The sequence below is a fragment of the Corvus brachyrhynchos genome, unplaced genomic scaffold (genome assembly GCF_000691975.1).
Source record: "Corvus brachyrhynchos isolate BGI_N302 unplaced genomic scaffold, ASM69197v1 scaffold20, whole genome shotgun sequence".
Classification (NCBI taxonomy): Eukaryota; Metazoa; Chordata; class Aves; order Passeriformes; family Corvidae; genus Corvus; species Corvus brachyrhynchos.
In genome coordinates, this window is record NW_008235735.1 from 380,738 (window position 1) to 402,497 (window position 21,760).

At 37.9% G+C, this 21,760-nt stretch overlaps 2 protein-coding genes and 1 long non-coding RNA gene across 6 annotated transcripts in view; 2 read left to right on the forward strand and 1 right to left on the reverse strand.

Annotated features, from left to right (window-relative positions):
• LOC108446261 overlaps nucleotides 1-7,415 on the forward strand; it is a 57,561-nt gene extending 50,146 nt beyond the window's left edge. For both annotated transcript variants that reach the window (XR_001861409.1, XR_001861414.1), the window contains 2 exons: nucleotides 5,550-5,617; nucleotides 7,258-7,415. This is a non-coding gene — a long non-coding RNA (uncharacterized LOC108446261). The remainder of the gene's footprint in view (nucleotides 1-5,549; nucleotides 5,618-7,257) is intronic.
• Nucleotides 1-7,726, reverse strand: part of SYNPO2 (synaptopodin 2) — a 79,188-nt gene extending 71,462 nt beyond the window's left edge. Inside the window, exon 1 of one of the 2 annotated variants that reach the window (XM_008632608.2) lies at nucleotides 7,423-7,717. In XM_008632608.2, coding sequence (XP_008630830.2) covers nucleotides 7,423-7,551 — 129 coding nt within the window. In that variant the 5' untranslated portion in view covers nucleotides 7,552-7,717. Of the gene's footprint in view, nucleotides 1-7,422 lie in introns of both variants that reach the window. The other variant, XM_008632678.2, reaches the window with a different exon arrangement.
• Nucleotides 7,727-19,956: 12,230 nt separating this feature from the next.
• Nucleotides 19,957-21,760, forward strand: part of SEC24D (SEC24 homolog D, COPII coat complex component) — a 44,837-nt gene continuing 43,033 nt past the window's right edge. The window contains exon 1 of one of the 2 annotated variants that reach the window (XM_017732296.1): nucleotides 19,957-20,072. The gene's annotated coding sequence lies outside the window, so the exon portion shown is untranslated. The remainder of the gene's footprint in view (nucleotides 20,073-21,760) is intronic. The other variant, XM_008632788.2, reaches the window with a different exon arrangement.

Consider the following 21,760-nt stretch of genomic DNA (forward strand, 5'->3'; position numbering starts at 1 on the left):
CCTCAGCTTGCATCGATACAGTATCAGTCCTTAAATAAACGAGCTCTGGCTTCTCGTACTGTCAGTCTACGCTGTACTATTAGCGATCATTTCTTTCTCTTACAAATAAGCAGTCTGAAATGTCTTCAGGTCAAGTGAGTATCTTTGTCCTCACCAAGACGTCCAAGACAGCTTGGAAATGAAATGTACTGTTGCCAAATAATTTGAATGAATGTTACATTATGTAACAGTGTTATCACAATACCCCAAAGTCTAAGGTGGTTTTTTGTTCCTTAGAAAGGAATGACTTCTGCTAGACACAGAAACCTGTACTAAATAGATCCATAGCAAAATCTGCTACACCCTTCCCAATGAGGATTTTTATTCATGATATCTGTTTCTAATTAAATAACTGCACTATATTATACATACTAAGGCCCAATCCTTTGCCCTTTGAAGTCAATGGCAAAGCTCCCATTGAGTTCATGGGGAAAAAAAAAGTAACTCCTCTGTTAAGGCTTCCTTTGGTGCAATTTCAACTGTTAGGTTTTTAAAACCACCTCTTTTTTTTGCCACCTTTGCGTTCAGACAAAAAGCAGTTGCTGGTATTCCTGTATTAGGTAGAGAGTACTAGGAAGGGCAAATTTAGTCTTATTAAATTATGTTCCCCTGTCATTCTGTTTGCTTTTCTTTCTGTTATTGTAAAGTGCCACACCGGACATATGGTGTCTTACATTTTTTTTTTTTTTTTAAACTTTCTGGTAATTCAATATTGCAGCAAAAATTTATGCCATACGTGGCATGTTTATGCTATAGAGAACATATCAAATGAAACCAACAGTATAGAACACTACAGTTTATCTGCTTTCTTCATAGTTTTGACCCATCACCAGTTCATCTGCTAATGAACTGTAATATAAAACATGCCTTCAAAACCCAAAGCAACCAGTTTCCTAAATAGGACCATATTTCTAAAATATACGTACAAAAAGGCAAGTTTATAAAATAATGATTCCACAGCTACTCAGTCCAGGATTACATAACTCTTTTGAAGCAAAAGGTTACCCATGCATTCAGTGCCCAGTCCCAGATGTAGGAAGGAGATGTAAAACAAAGAAGGAGACTTAAAGGATTCAAAATATATTTCTATAAAGTAGAACGACAACTTGCATACAGTTTCCCTGCTAGACGAGAGAGGGACAGTCTGTGCTGTCTCCAGGACTGCAGCATGGTAGAGAGCTCAGGGTCTAAAGCTGTTGTCTCTGGCGAGCTTAGAGCCAGATTTTTGTTAGAATTTACCTTCCACATAGGCAACAAATAAGGCAGCCACTTTTCACTGGTTTTGCTCTTCACTGACAGCAAGGTGCTGTGATGTTTTGAAGATTTTTGGCCTTCATGCTCAACACCAGGTTGTATTGGCAGGTAATTAAAACACAGCACTTTGATTTTGGTGCACACTGAAGTGTTCCAGTCTAAGTGTGCATTAGTCTCATCCTAACATTCCCACTGACTATGGCCTACAGATTCTAATGAAACAGTGCCGATGGGAAAAATTACAGAAAAAGAAATGCACTGTGTAACTTGTGTACATTGGGTTTGAAATTTAAAACCTTCAAGCTGATATCCAGGGGTTTTTTTACTGCCAGTTTTGTTCCAGCCAATGAACAGTGCTCCTGAATACTGGTTGCAATCTAAATGTTATCATTTTTGTCCATAGCTAATTCCGTGCACACAATTATTCCTCCTAAAGCTGAAGCTATCTCTGCTAATCCATCTCATTTTATAGAGTGCTAAGCACTTAACTTATGAAATATGGTCCCTTATAGTAATTTCTGCTCTAAATATTTCTGCTGCAAATAGGAAGAACACTGAGTTCTGCATTTGAAAGAAAACCCTTCTGTGATATGCATAAATCATAAATTGTTAGCTGTGTCCTCTCAAACAATCTGACACAATCCTAGAGGAGTCTGTAAATAACATTTCCTGTTGTGATATTTTAATGTGAACTTGGCCAGAAGTCTTACTATTACATTCACACTCACAATAAGAATGCAATGGCAGAAAATACAGAACAATGACAAGTAATAATGTCTTGCAGTGTAATTTAAATGTTTCCAGCAAAGAAACTACAAAATGAAGCAAAGCTCTATACAAAGCAGCTAATCTAATTTAATAGGAATACACTGTTTGGTTTTTTTAGTTTGTTTAGTTTAAATCAGTGTGAATTATGGTGTTCATTCTATTCCATTGAAAACTTGCCTAGTGTGAGAGTTGGAAAAGCATCAATTGGAAATAAGCAGAAACGAATAATACCATGTATCCAAAACATGCTTGTGTTTGCCTAAATACTGTAGGAAGCGTGCCAAAAGCAGTTTGGTATGTAGTCCTGTATATCCAAAACAGGGTATACACTCATGTGCTTGTTCAGCGGGCAGCTTTTAAACAACTAGATGGGACTCCAGTACTAAACGTTTCCACTGGCACAATGGCTGGAATGCAAAAGTTTGAAAGTAGGGAACACAGAGCCCTAACCTTTAGAAGAACATGTAAACCTTTGGTGGTTAAGGTGTATGAATATTTTTTCTTCATTACTTTTCTAACTAGCACTTGCAGATTTTTCAGAACAGTTATTTACCAGTAGTCTATTTTAGCTAGATTTGGGGAACCTTACTTTGTTCCTCTATTTTGCAAAATAAATTAGATTAACCTCCATAAAGCCCAGCATCTTCCAGTCTGTCAATGGAAGTTTTATAAGTTACTTAAATAAAAGCTGAATTATGTCATCTAAACACATCCAAAAATGTATTGGTTATTTAATTGGGTCAAGGCTTGTAACACAGTCAAAATCCTCTCCAGAAAAGATAGATAAACCCACAACTTTCCACATAACTCCTTGTGTAAAAGAATATGTAAATATGCCTTATGGGGTTTTCTGAATATCAGCAAATACCAGCTGTGTCAGATGGTCTGAAGGGTGAATTTGAGAATAAGAGTCTGTCCAGGCTGCAGAAACAAACTATGTTTGGAAATGTATTAGCCAGCAAATTTAAACAAACAGTTTTAAATACAGGCCAAGTAAGGCAAGTTGTGTTTAAAATCATGTAGGTTGACTCTAAACTCCCCTCCTTTGCTGCCAAAGTTCAACCAGCATGTTTTAAACATGGCTTGTTCTGCTGATTGCTATTGCATAAAGTTGAGTTCAAATCCTGCTTGAAATGTCAAGTGATAAAAACAAGGCAGTATCAGCAGGGTCGTGTCAGCGCAGTGCTGAGCCTTCATCCAGCACACTGAGAACTGCAATTCCAAACAGTGGTGGAGAGGAAAATCCTGCTTTTACTAACCTCATTTACCTGCCTGCAAGTGTAAGCATTTGCCAGGGATGACAATGTAAGAGCATGATAACAACTTTAAAAGGTTTCCTTAAGCCCAGCAGCTGTGATGTCTTTCGTGGATAGACCAACTGTTTGCTAATATATACATTACACATATGTATGTGACTGTGATGTGCTTTGCCTTACCTCAGGATCCAAAGCATATCTGCACTAACATGTCTCACCCCGTTTTTTTTTTTTCTGCTAGACAAAGTGTAGAGGTCAGCTTGATGAGAACCTCTTGGGGTATGTGTCAAGTATTTTGGATAAATGCAGAGAAAAAGCCAAACTACCACAACACAACCCGCCTCCGTTTACATCCAGTATTAAGTAATCATGTTCAGACACCACTTTTCACACTGTTGGTTCAGGTTGTTCACAAGTCTTTGAGTTTCACTTTCTGTTTCAAGTTCCAGTGAATCCAAAATGATGAAACTGAGACTTGAAATCTGAGCACGTTGATGGACAAGGGCACCAGTCTAAAATGACCACGCAGCCATTTGTCTCATGTCATTACTAAGCCAAAGGTAAAGCTACAATTTGGGAAGCAGCAGCAGAAGCCTCCTTGCAAGCATCTGTTCAGTTTTACTTTTAGGCTACTAATCTGAACTTCCTTTGAAGTGCTTATACATCTGAATCATGCAACTTGCCTCCCTTAAGTATTAGAACTATTTGGTTAAGTTCCCAAACTTAAATTACCAAGACTTTGACAGATACAAACAAAGAGTTCATCAAATTATGTTTGGTGCAGGTAACAAATATGCTGAGAATAATGTACCTCTCCTGCAAAGATAGTTTAATAGTCACATTGCAGTTGAATATAAATCTAAATCATCTATAGGACAACTCCATTAAATTACCAGTTGTAAAAGAGATGCTTCTTAAAGGATATAACTTCACTGTATATAACATAGTTATAACAAACTATGTTCATAGTTCATTGTTAAGTATTAATAGAAAAAATCACAGGACTTTCTTTCAAATGCTATTCAGAAAACCAGCCATTATTTTTTATGTATTTTAAATTAAAAACTGCAAATATATTTTCAAGAAAAAACCCACAATGATATTAATAAAAAAATATTCTTTCATATATCCCATGGTAAAATGGAAAGGACATCATGTGTTGCTTTGCTTTTATATATTTTATATATATATATATTTATGTATATATATTTTTTAAATATATATATATATATATTTATATATTTGAATTCTTATCCTTCTAGGGTCACTGCTACACTGAGATTTCCCATCTCCTGCTTTGGGACAGCCATCCTACAGGCCAGCACTGACACAATTTAGTGAAGGGATGCACATAACCACTGTTTTCCTTAGCTTTGGACTCATGATTAAACTTTTTATTTAAAATAACATCCATTTATTAGATAACCTTCTTAGCACATATGTCTTTGGGCATAGTATTTAAAATATTTCCTTTTAAAGCCCTTCTGTTATATTGGGACAGTATATAGAACATGCAAATTTTTTTAAACTGAAAAGAAGTTGTTATGAAGTATTTGCAACATTACTGGACTTCACGAAGTAAGTTGGTGTACACAGCCAGGGTTTAGAGGAGGAGAGTTGTTAAACACTTTTTATGTTTTTACAGAAAATGAGTCAAATTTATGTTTTGAATAAGGGTTTTAAATGGACGAACAGAATGATACTTTCTCATACTTTAGAAAAATCCATTTGTTGCAATCTCACTCTAACTAAAGTTACTGAAAAGTCTTGAATCTAATTTAGTGGTTGTAAAATTATTTGCTGATGGAAATTGTCTATTTTATCTGCAAAAGTGCTTGTGAAAAAGTACCAAGATAGTTTTTGGTAAAAGGTTTGTCTTTATCTCTCCATTAACACTTTGCATGGTAATGGAAGAAAATAATTTATACTGCAGGCAAAACTCTCATGGATTTCTGTGGGAATGCTATTTGAATATATGCTTTAGGAGTTAGGCAGTGGGGGGGATGGTTTACCTATTCTTTATAAATTTAATAAAACTATTTTAAAAGGCACAAAACAAACTGGTAAAAGCTGCTTCTGGCAGTGAACTGCAGTGACTTATTCCATCAGCTTTAAAAACAGTATGTTTCCTTTATCAGAGAGTAAGTAAGTGTGAATTTGGGAATTTTATGTCCTGACATATTTTAATGGATTATCTCATTTCCCTCCATTTCACATCCATCTCCCCTTTAGATGTGTATCACAATCACTTCTCCACTCATGACCAGAGACTGAGTGCCCTTCCCTCTGCTCTAACAAAGGTAAGCAACCCTGCTGAAGCCTTCACTTCCATTTACAGGAAAACAAACTTGTACCAGTGTTTTTTTTCTAAAAATACATATTGTTATTTTTCTAAATGTGGGTATATTTTCCTGGGGATATTCCCGTTAGAAGTAAGGCACAACTGTTCCTGTGTATATCAAGTCCCAACTTGAGTCCTAAAACAGAACCCAGACTTAAGTGCCCCAGTCTAGGATGCAAATATGAAAAAAACCCACCGTCCTTGAATAGGCCATTATCAGGAAAACTAAAGTTTAGTCAGAATCTTGTGTTCAAACTGCTGTGCTCTTTACTTTTGGTTTTATGTAATCAAGGCCACTTGCCTTTTACCGTTACTTACAATTTTTTAAAGTTCTAGCTACAAGTTTTCACTAGATGGCAGGAGTCCACTGCCATCTGTTATCAGAGGCTTTACTTGCACAGCAACAGTTGCCTAACGGTAGGGGAAAAAGTGAACACGTTCAAGTTTTGCAAAATATAGAAAAAACAAATAAAAAACTCAACAGGAATGAGAAAAATTATTCAGACCTTCAATAAATCATAGTTCTGTTACTGGATATGGTTAATACGATAGGCTGGAAATAAGTGAAAAGAATCGTGAAAGATGTTCTTTTCTTGACAGAGGAGCTAAAAGGACCTTCTCTTACAAAATGAGGTAGATTTATTGTTTCTGCTGTTTGTGGAAAAATGAACGAATCCAGTAAATTAAAGTTAACTAATTAATAACTAACTAATTGACAGCTTGAGAAAGTTACAGCTTAAATACTAAACTGCTGATCTAAAATACTGTATCAAAGTAAAACCAAAACATTCAGTGTACTGCATTACCAAGATACTAAAAGGAGATAAGATACATTTTAAACTTTCTCCCTCAGTTTAACAAGGCAGAGTTCATGGGATGATGATCAGTCCCAGTACCGTTTCAGCCAGTGGTATTTTGCTGAGCTCAGAGTTCTGGACAAAATTTGTCCCTCTTGTCTAGGAGAACAGAATGCAGCTCCATACAGTTACATAAGCCTTAATGACTGTGACAAATCTTCATTGTTGCACCAGGGGAGAAGCTGTTGCCCTGGAGTGAGCCCTGATTTTTAACAAAACTGCTTTTGAAATATTATTTTTGCACGTTGGGGCTACCAGTTCCTATTTTTAATTTATTGTCAATAAATTTATAATTCTACTGTGTGTCTTGCCCTCCTTCTATATGTGCAGATAATTTATAAAGTGTCCAGTAATTTTCAGTGTTGCTCATGAAATATAAGAGGGAACGTTTGGCATCTATTAAAGCTGCTTCTAAGACTGGATAACTTTCCAAAACCAGAGATAAGTCAGTGTAATGCTTTGCAGGATTCCCAAAATAGTAAGAACATTTTCTCATGATAAAGCTGTATTTATTCTATGACCAGAGTAGAAAAACTATCATAAATAGATGACTGAAGCAGCATTTCCTAATATGAGATTGAGTTTTGCGTTGTGCCGAGTGCACTCAAAGCCACAGAGCAAAGCAAACAGGAGCTGAAAGGCACACATCATGTCACAAGTGAAACACTCAGCATTTAACGAAACTTTGGCAACGCTTGCAAGCTACCAAAAAGTAATAATCCCATCCTATTGAAACCAACAGAATCAGCACCTGTAGAATCTCTGCAAAACATGCTAGCGAATTCAAACAAGTGTCACAACAAGATCCACACCAACCATTTCCCTGGAAGCAGGATGGATTTAAACAAAGTGGTGCTGTCACCCGTGTCCACAAAACTGCAACAACATCTTTCTGTCGTGCTCCTACCTTGGCAATTTGCAGAGGCTGCTTCTGCTCCTTGCCCCCTTGCAGCCTGAAGCCCCACGGCGCCCCTCCGCTCATAGCAATGCAGAGATAATCCCCTGTGCCCATTTTCCTGGTGCAGTTGGGCAGCATTCATATAAAGGACAACATAAAAAACTTGGCTTGCAGATGTTCAGCGAGCTGGAGATTCGTCTGCCGGGCAGAGCTGGAGACCCAGAGCACCACACTGTTGCTGCTGCTGTGTACTGCACGAGCAAATGTAGTCATTGAGGGGAATGGAAGAGCTCCCTCGGACGGAGGGCACAGCCCACTCTTTCGTCAGATTCCGATGCTCAGCCCACCTTCAAAGTAAAGTAAGTGAACTTGAGGGAATGCACACAAAGACACTCGGCCATGAGGCAGGGAAGGCTGGCTTTAAACACGACTCTCCTGACAGCTAAATCAAAACAACAGCAAAAAGAAGTGTACATTTCCCTGTGACAATTTGGGAAATAAGTTTACTTTAGTAAATGGTGCCAGACGTTTTAAACTCTGATTTACCCATTTCTTGTATTTTTACTCCAAACAAAGCAAGCAGAATCTCAAATGAAACAAACTTGTTGATGCACGTACATCCTCAGAATAACTGACACATTTAGATTGAACTGGCTTTAGGATTTTCATCTCTACTCTGCATGCACTTTATGCAGCACTGCAGGCATGTAAGCAAAAAAAAAAAAAAAAAAGGGGAAAAAAGCTTTATAATTTCCTTGTCTTGGAATTGCTTCTTTTTCTAGTTCTCTCTAACCTCAGTATAGTTTAACGTGCACTGCTATTTAGCAATTACCTGAGTTACTATTGGACCCTAATAAGACCTGTTCTTAAGCAGCCCTTTGCCTTTCCTACCAGAGAGGGGAAGAGAGTTAGTGAAGTGAAGTATCAGATCCCTCTACAGATGCTATCAATGGATGATTTGCATTGTGTCATTAAAGGGGAACCTTACTATAAGCACAAAAAAAAAAAAAAATTCATTGGGGTGGTTTAAGAGTTGACAGTTCTTTGGCAGAGGATGAATATTCCCCTAGCTGAGTGTTAACAACTGGCAGCATGAACTCCTACTCACCTCAGACCAAAGTCTGGTAGCCTGCCTTAAATCACACTGCATTTTGAATTAAGCTGGTTCTAAAGGAGAATGTTCAGCAGCTGGGCCAGAAACATCTTTAATGTCTGAACTGGTTTCTGAAAGAAACACCTCTTGCTTTGAGACCCAGGGTACTGGGGCATCAGATTCTCACAGCATAAATTCACTGAGGTCCCTCTATGAAGTGTTTCCACTTGGTTGGTTCTAAGCAGGCAGAGATGTCGTGGCAACAGGAAACACTCATCATTTAAATTGCATTACTTTGCATCTAAGTAGCAGGTAACCACTGAGGCTTTAAACCTATCCAGTGCATCTGTCAATTAAGTGACCCCTGGAGTGATGCTTCAAAGGCAAAATACCAAGGTAGAGACAGGATCTTCTGTTAAATATTCTGGCTGGAAAAAGTAGACAGGGTTTTAGGAGCTTGAGTCCTTCATTAGTCCTCTAAGACACTAAGGCAACACAAAGCCTGGGTGAAGACAAGATCCCTAGTCCAACAGAGGAAAATGTCATTCTCGCAATAACAGGATTTAGTAGGAGGAAGAGTGCTTGCTTTATTGACTACAAGTCAATAACTCTGGAGAAGCAAAACAAGCACAGGTTGACATATAATTAAATACTTCAGGAAAACACTATCAGAGAAGCCATAAGGGAATGGCCTTCAGAGGGACTTTGCTAGACAACCTTTGAGTGCAGACACCTCATTTGAAATAGTTCAAGGTGGCTAACTGGTTATTATCTCCTGAAATGTTGATATGTTGCTGTGAATCTTGCTTTAGACAAAATTCTCTCCCTTTTACCTAATAATGCAAGTTTTTATAGATTTTATGGCAATAAAATTCTTCCGTATATAGCTGCAACAAATGCTCTGTGACACTCTGTTAAATACAAAAATTAAACATTTTGTGTTAGGAGAATGTATCACGGAATTATCAGCCCTTCAAACGTCACAACTTGGTGTTGAAATGCTTAATTACTGTTAGGGTGTTTTGAGCTTGTATTAGTCTCTTATGATTTTGGTAAAAAGGAATAATCAAATCCGATCTCTGTTTCTGAACTCCATGTGCTTATTGCAGAAAACAAATTAAAGAGAATCACCCCTGCATTAGGATGGTCATATACGTGGTGGGAATTTGTACTGGATACAGATGCTTCTATCACTTTTGACCATATGACTGAACTGTATGAAGTATTAGAACAGAACAACCTTGATTAGTTATTGCTCAGCTGAAAGAATGACCAGTCAGAACACCAGGATCTGATTGGTTTTGGTGTATGACAAAGCTTTGGGGATATTTAAACCTGGTACATTTAAAGTGATATAGGACTCTTTGCTTGAACTGACAAGAGCTGTGGTCCTGACAGGAGAGAAAAAACCAGGAGAAATGGCTTTTATCTAGTCAGCTTGTTGAGGGATTTTTACAACAACAATTCCAAACAAGTTGCGCCTTCCCTCTAAGGAGTAATTTCTTGTTTGCTCTGCAGATAGGAAACCATTTGAAGTCTGTAACTAAACTATTCCCGTGATGGGGAGACCCAAAGTTTCCTATGTCTTAATCTCACAAAGAAAATTCCATAGGCCTTAACAATTCCCATTTGCCCTATATGAATTTCTTAAATGCTTATCTGGCAGCATGTTTTGCTCTTTAATACTACTCATATCCTTTCGTACACTCTTGCCTCCTTTGGGATTTCTAAATGCTGGTCCGAGACTGGACATCAAGATAAAAGTGGAGTCAGTCATGGGGTTTATGATTTTTTGGTCTCTCTAATTTCTAGAGCTCAAATAAATTGCATCAGTTCTGAGGTTATTTTCAAACTACACTGAAAAGTCTCAAGCTAATATCAACTACAGCCATTTAACCACTGCTACCATCTCCATTGTTCCACTAAAACCTAGAGATCCAGTTCTAGGCAACAAGTGATAAAACTTCAGTGTCACCAAAAAATCCTATGGGCTGGGAAAATGACAAATGGCAGAACTCACTCAACATCTGTCTGCGCCCAAATACAGGGAAAGCTTTGGCTTTAATCTGATCTTGTATGATGAGATCTGTATTAAAAGATTTCCAAGTCAAACCTCCCCTTGCTCATCTCCTTTCAAGAACAGCCAGTCAAAAAACGCAGCATACTAGCCTTGATGAGCTGTGATAAGGTAGGAATAGCCATACTTGTAGAATAGCCAAAGTGAGACCATCTGTCCTGAAATGTTGTCTCTGATAGCAGATGGAAAGTGGAACATGGAAAATGGTGCATTTCTTTCCTCAGGCAGCTTCCGCTCAAAGACTTCCTCAGCTGGATGTGGCAGCTCTGTACTTTGTAACAGGAATTTCTCTTCCATGAACTTTCATGTGTTGTTTCCTCTTGAGCCCACATAACTTTTAGTATCTTTAGCTTAGTGCAGGAAGTCATCCCTAACTAAATAGTGACATAAAGAATCACTTTCTCTGCCTTGAATCTGGATCCTACAGATTCATTTGATGTCCCCTGGTTCATGGATCGGGGAAACTGTGGCCAAGCAATCTCCAGGCACACTTCCCAGGCACTGATTTTACAGACCCATCTTTTTTCAAACAGAGAAGAGAATAATTAGTCATCCTTTATAGAGGAGCTATCTTGCACCTTTCATTCTCCTCATTTTCTTTTTCTACATCCTCTATAGTTCTAAGTCCTTTTTGAAATGAGGGTCTGCAACACCACACAGGCTTCAGACAGCAGACAAAGCTGGGATTTATGCAATAACATGATGTTACCTATTTTGTTCTCTAGTTGCTAAACCAAACACTACTAACACCAATTTTTGCTTTTTCAGACACTGCTGAGTTAATATGTTCCTGGAATTATCTTTCAAAAATTTAAATCTTGTCTGATGCTGCTTAGTTCAAAGCCCATAGTTTTATATGTGAATTAATGGTTTTTTCCCCAATGTGTAGCACCTTATACTTCTAAGCCATGTTATGGTATGGCTGCTTAGTTTTCTTAAAAGCCTTTGGTGAAGGAATTTGTAGAAAGCCTTTTGTAAATCCAAGATCAATCAGATCACCCTTATCCACGTGTTTTTTGATCCCCTCAAAGAACTGCCTTATGTGAGGCAGGACTTCCTTTCATGAAAACCTTTTTAACTCTTCCCAGATAAGTCATATTTATCCAGATGTCCACTGTTCCATATTACTGCTTCCACCTCTTTGTTTTGGATAGATATCAGGCTGACAGGCTTCTTGTTTTCTGAGTCTCTTGGAACACTTCAGTTAAAAAATGGCACTCTAATCTCAGTAATGGTCAGCTATTTCAGCCTTGAATTCCTTTAAAGCTCTGTGTGGTCTTGGTGACCACTTCTTAGGTTTTTTTGCCTCATCTGCTGCCACTTGTCCATATATTTTCTTGTCGTACTGTAATAATAATTTATCATATTGAACAGTTTTACTACAAGTGGATTTATCTAAAATCTAATTTAAATCAAGTATTTCTGCAGCTGATTTCAGAAGACATCCTCCAAATGTGAGAAGAAAGAAGACATACGTTTGTCTTTTCATCCAACAATAAAAGCAAAGCTTTCATTTCACCTACAGTTTCCTACAGTAGTATCGTAGGTCTGTGGATTCTTTAAAAATGCAAACATTTCCACCCATTCCTTAGTAATGAGGAAGAGACAGAGAGAAAGGGGATATCACGATCTCTAATTTATGGGCAGCATTTTACTGCTGTAAGTACCCAGATGGTCTGACTTCCTTCTTTTTCTGCATTTCTTTTTTTTTTTATGTCTGTTCTTCTCCACATTAAAATCAACATAAGCTAGTCCCCTAATAATACCTATTTTAACAGCTTTCTAGTAGATTTAACTGTATCATCTGTAAGCAATTTAATAAACTACCCAATGTATTGTAGAATGTGATTTTAGCCAAATGGGAGAATCAGCGGGGGGCGGGGGGGGGGGGAAAGGAAAAAAATGCTAGTGCTTATTTGTTTGGTGGGTTCTTTGTGGGGTTTTCTTGGTTTGGTTTGGTTTGGTTTGTTAATTACATGGGAAAAAACCCTCACTTATAAATATATAGCTGGTTTAATGGAACAAAAGATAAAATCACAGCCATGCCACTAAAGAAATCACGACACACAGTCTCTTCCAAATGAAGGGAAGATGACCTCTTCCAACATATCCCTTCAAGTGATTTTTTTTAAAGTGGCTTCTGCAAGCTGGGCAATGCCAGGTGCCTCAGCACATGTTATTTTCCCAAATCATTGCCTAGTAACATACCTTGTTTCATAGTCCTACAATTCAGTAGTTACATAAGGTAAAAACAAATTTTGAAGGCGAATCTAAACATCATTTTCCCCAAACCTTACAGAAGTAGAAAAACACATTTCTGCTTAATTGCTACCCTTAAGTTTTGTTCCCCTGCCTCAAGAAGCAACAAGGAACAGAGACACATGGAAAGGATTTAATTTTCAAAAGAAGTATAAAATGACAAAGTGAATTAAATATACTGACGGAAGGTTCAAATGGATGGCTCCAACTAACATCCATTAAAGCTGATTCTCTTCATCTTTTCCCATCAAAATTCTCTTGTCCTACAAGACAAATTAATAAAATCCAGATGTTTGGATCGTATGAGGAACTTTGCAGTGCACTGCCAGTTAAGAGGATTTGCTCACTGAAAGTACAGACATTGAGTGGCAAAGGTACCAAAACCAGTAATACCAAGTTCTTAGTGAAAAGAAATTAAACATACAGGTCATATATAATTCTTAGCTACCTTTAAGGCCAGACAGGAAAACTCTGCTCACACTCATAGGAGGCATGATGAGCAGTTCCTCACCATTAAAGTAAAAGCTTTTAATTTTGATCTCTAATGTGGATTATGAGGCAAGGTACTGTGTCATGGGTTGGAATTTTAGAAGTAGTTCTACTTTCTTGTTTTTTTCCCCAGCTTCAAGATTGGCAAATGAAGTGTAGTGGAAGAAGCAGAGAAATGTACAGGAGGGTATTTCTCAGCATTTAGGTTGCTGAGTGTCATCCTACATTAGGAATGTTGGATTTATTGTGAGGAAAAAAAAACCCAAATAAACTGGCAAAAAGAAGCCACATTCCTCCAAAACACAGAAGCAATGTTGTTAGCATTGAGCATTGCTGAATTATACCAGAGTAAATAGAAATGTGTGCAGGGAATGTAACTACAATACAACATGTTAGAAGATAGATTAATGAGCAGCTCTCAAAGCATGTACATATCACAAGCCCTCTGCAGCCAAAGACCTGCACCATTAAATACAAGACATAAAAATGTATGGATAACTCAAAAAGAATTTGAGGAAGAGATCTCTCATGTCTTTTTGGTGTTTGCTCTACCTGTTCCTACTACAGCCAGTCTCAGATAATCAGGAAATACTTTCCTAAACTGGCTGAAGAGAAGTGAACTCCTTTTCCTTCCTGGACTTCTTGGACAAAAATCTTTTGAGGTTTTCCTTTACAAAATGACAAGGATTTCAGATTGCATCCAAAAACTAATACACCAAATAGCTACAAGATTTTATTGTGAGAAAAAGTAAAACACATTCACTGCAAGGTTTATGAGCATGGAAAAAAATTTTGTGACACTGGAATTACTACCTGTTTCTTGTTAATCTAAAAGTAAGGTTTTGGGCTAGAATTCACGTTTCCAGGTGTCATTTCACTGCTGGTTTTACTTATTCCTGTGTTTTAGCAAGCAAGAACTAATTTACTCTTGGGACTTGGAAAGACTCTTAGGTGTCTATTTCCCTTTCATTTTGATTCCTAGGAGATGGGATGACTACATTTTTGGCTTCAGTTGATGGAAAAATACTGATAAAAGCCTCTAAAGTAAAATGAAAACTATTTATGTATAATTTTCTTTCTGTTTTTGGCAGGGAGATGCTGCATCACATTCTTCCTAACAGAACCTGTGGGAATCAAAATTGATCTTTCCCAAAGCTTGGAAGAGCCATGAATGGAACATGTATGTACGTAATGCAAGCAGGTGTCCCACTTTCCTCACCTCTGACCTAATGCTTCGTCCTGCTCTTTGAATTGTCATTTAAAGGTGTCAGTTAAGTAACACAACACCTTTTATCCATCTGTTCATCTTAGACAGTCAGATTTTATGATCTCCCCTCTTGCTGTTGAAAGAACATTTCATGCCAACTTGTTGGGCCAAAGAAATACACCATGCTAAACTCTCCTCTGATGTACTGCAGTGAAATTAATCAAGAGTAACCGTATCATATTCAGTTAGAAAATATATTTTAATCATAGCTGAGATATGGATTAGGCCCAAATAATCTACTAGATTTTGAAATGATGGCTTAATGTGGAACATAAGATTGAACACGAAAATTTAAAATTAGTCTGATGAATACTCACCTGCATCAGATTTCATCTTTTAAATTTTGTTTCCTGTTAGCAAGTGTAGAGGTGATTAACTCCTCTTGACTTGTTGCTTTGAAAGAGCTCAATTACATGCATGGCTGCAGTCCAGCATAAAATCAACTATTTTTGCATTGCAGTTTAAAGCAGGTATTGTTTGTTACTTGGAAGGCTCCTAAGAATGAATTTTTCCATCCTGAAAACAAGAACAGGAGAAACAGAGAACAACTGAGTTATAGTGCGGTATGGGTCTTGGGAAGTTCGGGTTCTGTTTTTACACTTGAAAACTCTCATTTTTTGGTCTGGGCCTGGAAAATGGGAGAAATAGCTGCTGTATATACAGTGAAACCTTGAGAAATATAAAAACTTCTGAAATTCTCTGATTGTAGTTTGATAGTTTGAGTCCTTCTGGAGTATCCTTTTCTTCCCTCTTTCCTCTGTATTACAAAATAAGCTGTAAGGTTTGTGAAGCAGTTTCTAACACTCACTTTACAACTACAGTGAAGTATTTTGCTCGGCATCTGCCCCGGTGGGTCTGATGTTGGTGGTTTCAACTACAGCATTTGGCAAAAGGACAGGGCATAAAAAGTTGCCTTGGCATCAAGTTCTGCCTGCAAAAGGCAAACAGCATTGCTCACTCAGCCTCTGAATGGTTCTGGTTAAGCTTTACCAGAGAAGCAGAGGTGACACAACCAGGACCTCCCTGCACGAAATCTTACCCCCACCCAAATAACTGCAATAGATTAAAAAGCAATCCAGCTATCTTCATTCCTGGCAATAGGAACAAGAATTCCAACTCTTTGATAACCAATTCCTTTCCAAGCGGAGCACATTATACTGGAAAAATCCGCCCTCCAAAAACACCTTGATACTTAACCCCTGCTGATCCTGCAGCCTTGCCTGTTGCTCTGCATCTTCTTGCCAGGAACCAGTTTCCAGACTTCTCAGCTCCTTCTGCCTTTGGTACAGGCCTCTGCTTTTGGTGCTCATGTACTGTGTAGCTGGCCTTGACATGGATCTGCCTGTTTTCCAGACAACTGCTCATGTCTGCAAACATTGAACAAGTGTTTTATGTGCCTCCACAGTGCAAATCTACCATGCATGTTGTGACAGCAAGCATGAAATAGAATTTTGCTCCTACTCTTAAGTTTAATGCCAGCTGCATCTCCTATCCTTTTGTTGCTTCTATGATGTAAAAATAACATGATGGATTTTTTTAAAAATTAATTCTGATCTTTATTTTTTGTTGATCGTGGGGAAGGCATCAAATGCTTTATACTAAAGGTATCCAAATAGCACAAACCCAGTATTTTGAAAAATAGTTTGTAATCAAGACTGATATTTTTATATCAGTAGCAGAGATTCTTTTCTTGTATGTAAATTTTTCCATGCCCAGGTAGAAGATTTTTTACTTCTACATTAATGGTAGAATAAAGCAGAAGCACAGTCAGTGTGAGTAAGAACAAACATAGGAGTATTTGCTTCTTAAGTAACTTAATCAAATAGCCAGTTTATTATGAAGTATTAACTCAGTTACTCTTTTTTAATGATAGTAAGTTTATTTGAGTACTGCTCTATAGCAAGACTCCACTAATACATCAGAAATTCTAAACACAAGCAGGAAACATAAAATGAAAGCCTATGTAAACAAAGCTGCTTCAGATGCTTTTGAATGTAAAAGTGAAATATATCAATGTTTGAGAAATTCCATACATTCAGCAAGCAAACACAGAAAGGATCATTTTAACTTTCTGCTGTCCTTTCTCAGACTGGTGGCCTAATGTTTATTCACAGTGCTTTATAAGTGATACATTATTCATCAGAATATAATTAGACCTCATCTTTGTTTTCATGTTACAGTTCATTATGTAGCAATTACAGCAGGATAATCAAGTCTTGGGGTTTTTTTTTGTTAAGAACAGGTAGTGCAATCTTCCACTCTCATGCATCTTAGACAGCAGTAAATGAGTTAAAAAGATAATTGAAATTCCCCAACTGAAACATCACAGCAGTTTTCTCAGAACACATCTATCTCCTGTAAATGTTCTGGATGAAGTTGCCAGAATGTTGATTTAATTAGAAACCCAAAATAGCAACAATCAGGGAGAGTAAGCAGAGGAGTCTCACAATTTGCAGATATTGGGAAATCCAGAGGCTTGAACTAGCCAGAAAGTACTTTTTTTGGAGAAAGCAGCCACAGCCATTTTTTAAAAGAACCTTTGCTTTTGTAACGTGTGGCTTGCATAGAACTTACCACATGTGGACCATAAAGCATTTTATAAACATTTCTGTTTTATTAAGTTTCAGGGAAAGAAAGTAGTTTTAGCTAACAGGGACCAATTTAACAAAAGGTCAGGCCCTTGGCTTTAAGGCAAGTGCCCTGCTCTCAAGACCCAGAGTGTCTCCTAAGCAAATAATAGCATTAAGTACTCTTTCACTTGCATATAGTTTTTCGTGCCCAAATAGAATTTTTTGCTTTGCAAAATGCCAGTAAACTCTACCAACAGTCTCTGAGGTAGGCAGTGAATGCCCTCTGTGGTGGTCGATTTTTGTCTTCTGTTTGGAGGAGTTAAGGAGCACGGAGACAACAGGGGCTGTCATTGTGGACTTACCAGCTGCCAGTGATGTTTAAAAGGGTTGGGGCAGGGAAGGAGTGAAGCACTCCCAATCCTTCCATCCTCTGCAGGGTATAACAAAGTTCAGCCATTTCTAGGGTGAAACAATGCAGCTGTTCAAAAGCTACCAGCAGCCAACAAAATATCCCAGCTCACAGCAGGGAATAGAATGTATAATCAGTCTAAATGAATTTGTAGATTAATTCAGACAAACAGAATACAAGTTTATGAACTGGAATTGGATTTACACTTCTTCTCATCTAAAAACACATTTTAATGAGCATGAGGAGCTAGGACCTCTTTGTGCTGAAAGCAGCCTGAGGGGTAGCACAGCTTTACCGTCACTGTGGAGTGGGAGGTCAGCATGCAGCAGAAGGAAAAAGGGAGATTCGCTGGCATGATCCGCGTGCTCAGCAATCCCTAATGGCCTCCCAGTGGCCTCCCTGACTGGGCAGGACCCATTGTATTCTGGGTGCTCTGATTCACAGCCTGAGTTACCTCAGTGAAAAAAACCAACAAACCAGTGAGGAATTAATTCTTCCTTTATAGTGGCCCCATACCACTATACTGGGTTATAGTGGACAGTCCCTCCAGGAAGGACTGCGCCCTTTTTTAAGTACCCCTATTAACACGGAGTACTTAGAAGATATACAGCAATGAATGTATGCCCAAGATTTTAACACTACTGCGTTGTTTTCCCTGGATAACAACACCTACATTAGTCTGGTATTCTGAAAACCCTTTGCTGTTTTCATTCCCTATAGGGCAGTGTTTAAAGGGTGCATTCCAATAATATTTTCTAATTGCCTTTGAGACTGTCTAATCAAAATAATCACTATTCACTTCTGCTGTACCCTCTTTCAGGTTTCTACTGTGCTTAGCTTTCTATATTAGAAATGTAGCTGACTCACAACGCTGATGTGTTTCTTCTTACAGTAGTGTTCTAATTCCTGAAATAGTACATCTTTTCTTTTTCTTCATGTAGCAGTTTCTAATCTGACACGATTTGTTTTTTGAGAAGAACATAATTACTTCAAAATTTTATTTGTTTTCTTTATACCAAAGCCTTTGCTTTCATTTTAATCAAATACAGTATTTTGAAATATAATTTCCATTTTTCTTGTAAAGCGCTTTACACTGAGCTGTATGCTGTTTTTCATAGACCTCAAATATACAGTAGGCAAAATATTAAAGAAGATTGTAGAGATTATATGTAAGCAAGACAAGAAAAGAAAGTAATCTTTTTTTCTGTAAATAGTTCTTAGGAGCCTTCTGATGTGCAAAAGCAAACCTGTAGCTTTGTCTGAAGGACATACAAATGAAATTAAAAGAAGAAAAACAGTTTCAACTAAAAGAAGTGCCTTTTAAAATGCATAATCCTTGGAGTTTTAGGAGCTATTCCTTGTGATGAAATAGTCTTTTCTTTGAAAAACATACCCAATATTGACCATATCTTCCCCTAGAGAAAGGTTATTCTGATTCTTCCTGGCAGCTTGTAGCAAGGCCGTATTTTAAGGACATCCTGTAACTGAAAAGGTTAGGATAGGATTTAGGTTTCCTGGAATCACACGTTGTCTTAATGTGATGTGCTATGAAATAGAGACAGGAGATCTGCACAGTTTGTTCAGCGGGGGCTTTTATAGATGTGCAGTAGTAATTTCTGGGAACAGTCCAATCTCAAATTATTTGAAAAATAGCAATAATTAAAAAATAAATTTAATAATGGTCTCTGAAATATTTGACCTAGCCTTCTACAGAGCCTGTGTTGGTTCTGTAACCAATAATGTCCCAAGCTGATGGCTATGTGTTTTCTTAGTTTCAGAACTAACAGAAAAAATTGTAGTGAGAACTTTAAAAGTGAGATTTTAGAGACAGGGAATTAGTTGGGTTTTTTAACATAGAAGAAAAAAACATATAGATTTAGACAAATTCTATTTACTTCACCAAATTAGGTCTGAAATATATGAAATCACATTGGTTTTCAGCAGCATTGCATAGGTACCACTAGAGGACAAATTTTCCAACCAAATTGATTCTGTTAAGAAAGGTAATTTAACCTAAAAGGTCACCATTACTGACAACGACAGAGAACAAATCCAGTCTGATTCTCAGATTTCATGGTACAGTTTAATTAAAACGATTTAATAAAATTACTTACAATAGTTTAGCAATCCTGCGTTCTCATTTTTGTGAAATTACTTTCTACATCAATAACACATTTAAACCTTTAATGATGTTTCCATGTTTCTGAAACTGAAAACCTTAAATTACTTTTAATTTTATGGGTGAAAACTGTAGATAAATCCTACTTGTAGCTTCCAAACATCCAGACTGTGACATACTGCATGCCTTTTGTCTCAGTGTGCCAGGCTAAAGGACAACAGGGGCATCCTTGAAAAAAAGAGGCATCTTGATCCATTTCCAGAGTGGGCCTGAATTAAGGGAAGAACTGCCAATGCCATGGCTTCTTCTTGCTATCTTTTGCTGATCTCATGTTTCGGTTTCACTGGAGCTGATTTCGGGGAGGAGAAATCTGATAGTAAGTATTCAGTGGCCAAGCAAGTGCACGGTTCCTCAGTGCTGAGTTATCCACAGCGGCTTACTGTTAATAGCTCGGAGCGAGACACAGCAGGACTGGTGGGACGGTGGCTGCCTGTCTCCCTGGCGAAATAGGGAATGTCCAAACTTAAACCCATTCTTTTCCTCAGCGGCGTGGTATTTCAGAAGAGTTTTGCATAACTTCCATGTGTCTGTATAACCAGGAAAAGAGATAGGGGCGAGGGCTGAAACTACAGCACAGCAATGATGAAAGGCATTGGTTTGCATCCTGCTTATGAAAGAGTCACTGATACCCTGCAGCCAAAACCACATCCAGTTTAACTGACGCTTTGCACCTCGGGGATGAAATTTTCCATTCTGATTAGACAGTTGGGGGAGATTTGAAAGGTTTTAGACTTTTCCTGACATATCCAACAGTATTGGCTCTGATAACACGCGGAAAAACAGCTTATATTATTTAATGGTGAATCCATTAAACATCCATCAATTATTTAATGGATAGCAAGAATAAGATAGGTCAAGCCTTTTTTTTGCCTACTTTGTGTTGCTTGTTGAGGTTTCTAGTGAGTCTTTCATGTAAAGGATGCCACTGTGTATCTTCATTTTGACATCTGTTTCAAAGGCATGGTTTTGTTTTTTTTTTTTTTTCCAAATTATTTTGTACAGTAATGAATGCTTTGGACAGTTTGTTTTGAGGTCACAGCCATTACTGAAGTATAGCTCTAGGTAAAACTGTTTAGTACTTTCAAAAGACTTATTGAGGTTGTAGAACAAGGATAAGAAAGCCTCTGGAGCCTGAATTCCAGATGCATGTAGGTTATGCAGCTGTTGTAGCGTGATTCTTGGGGTTGTCCTGTGCAGAGCCAGGAGATGGATTTTCATGATCCTTGTGGGTCCCTTCCAATTCAGGATATTCTATGATTCTGTGCTTCTTTGAGTGATTGCTTTTTTTCATCTGCCACTTTCCTTTCTTTTTACTTTAACACAATTAATGTTTATTTGTGATTGGGAGGAAAAGTAACTTTACAAATACATCTTCCTCATGTTACTTCCCATCTCTCTCATGTTACTCCCATGTTTCTACTTTGTTAATTAGAAAAACATTGCCTATCCTGTAACCACGGCAGCATTTTTAAATGCATTTGAACAGTAACTAAAACCGGAGTATGCAAATGGACAAAGTACCTGCATCATATTTCACTGTAGATATTCAGGTAGCATAATTTTACATACATATATGCAAGATAAATATGTGTAAAATGTAGTTGTAAATATACACGTACGTCTTCGACCAGGCAGCTGACGACAGGATGAGAGGACACTGTCTTAAGCTTCTCCAGGGGAGGTTTAGGTCGGACATTAGGAAGAATTTCTCACAGAATGGATGATTAGGCACTGGAATGGGCTGCCCAGGGAGGTGGCGGAGTCACCATCCCTGGAGCTGGAGGCGTTTAGGGAAAGCCTGGACGTGGCACTGAGGGACATGGTTTAGTTGACGTGGTAGTGTTCGGTCACAGGTTGGACTTAATGATCTCAGAGGTCTTTTCCAACCTATTTGACGTGATTTTGTTTTTCAAGCACATAGGAGGGAAAAAAAAAAGCATCCCGCTTGTAGCACTGCTCCGTGTTTGGAGAGGGATGCGGCCCCTGGCGCCGAAAGAAATACGG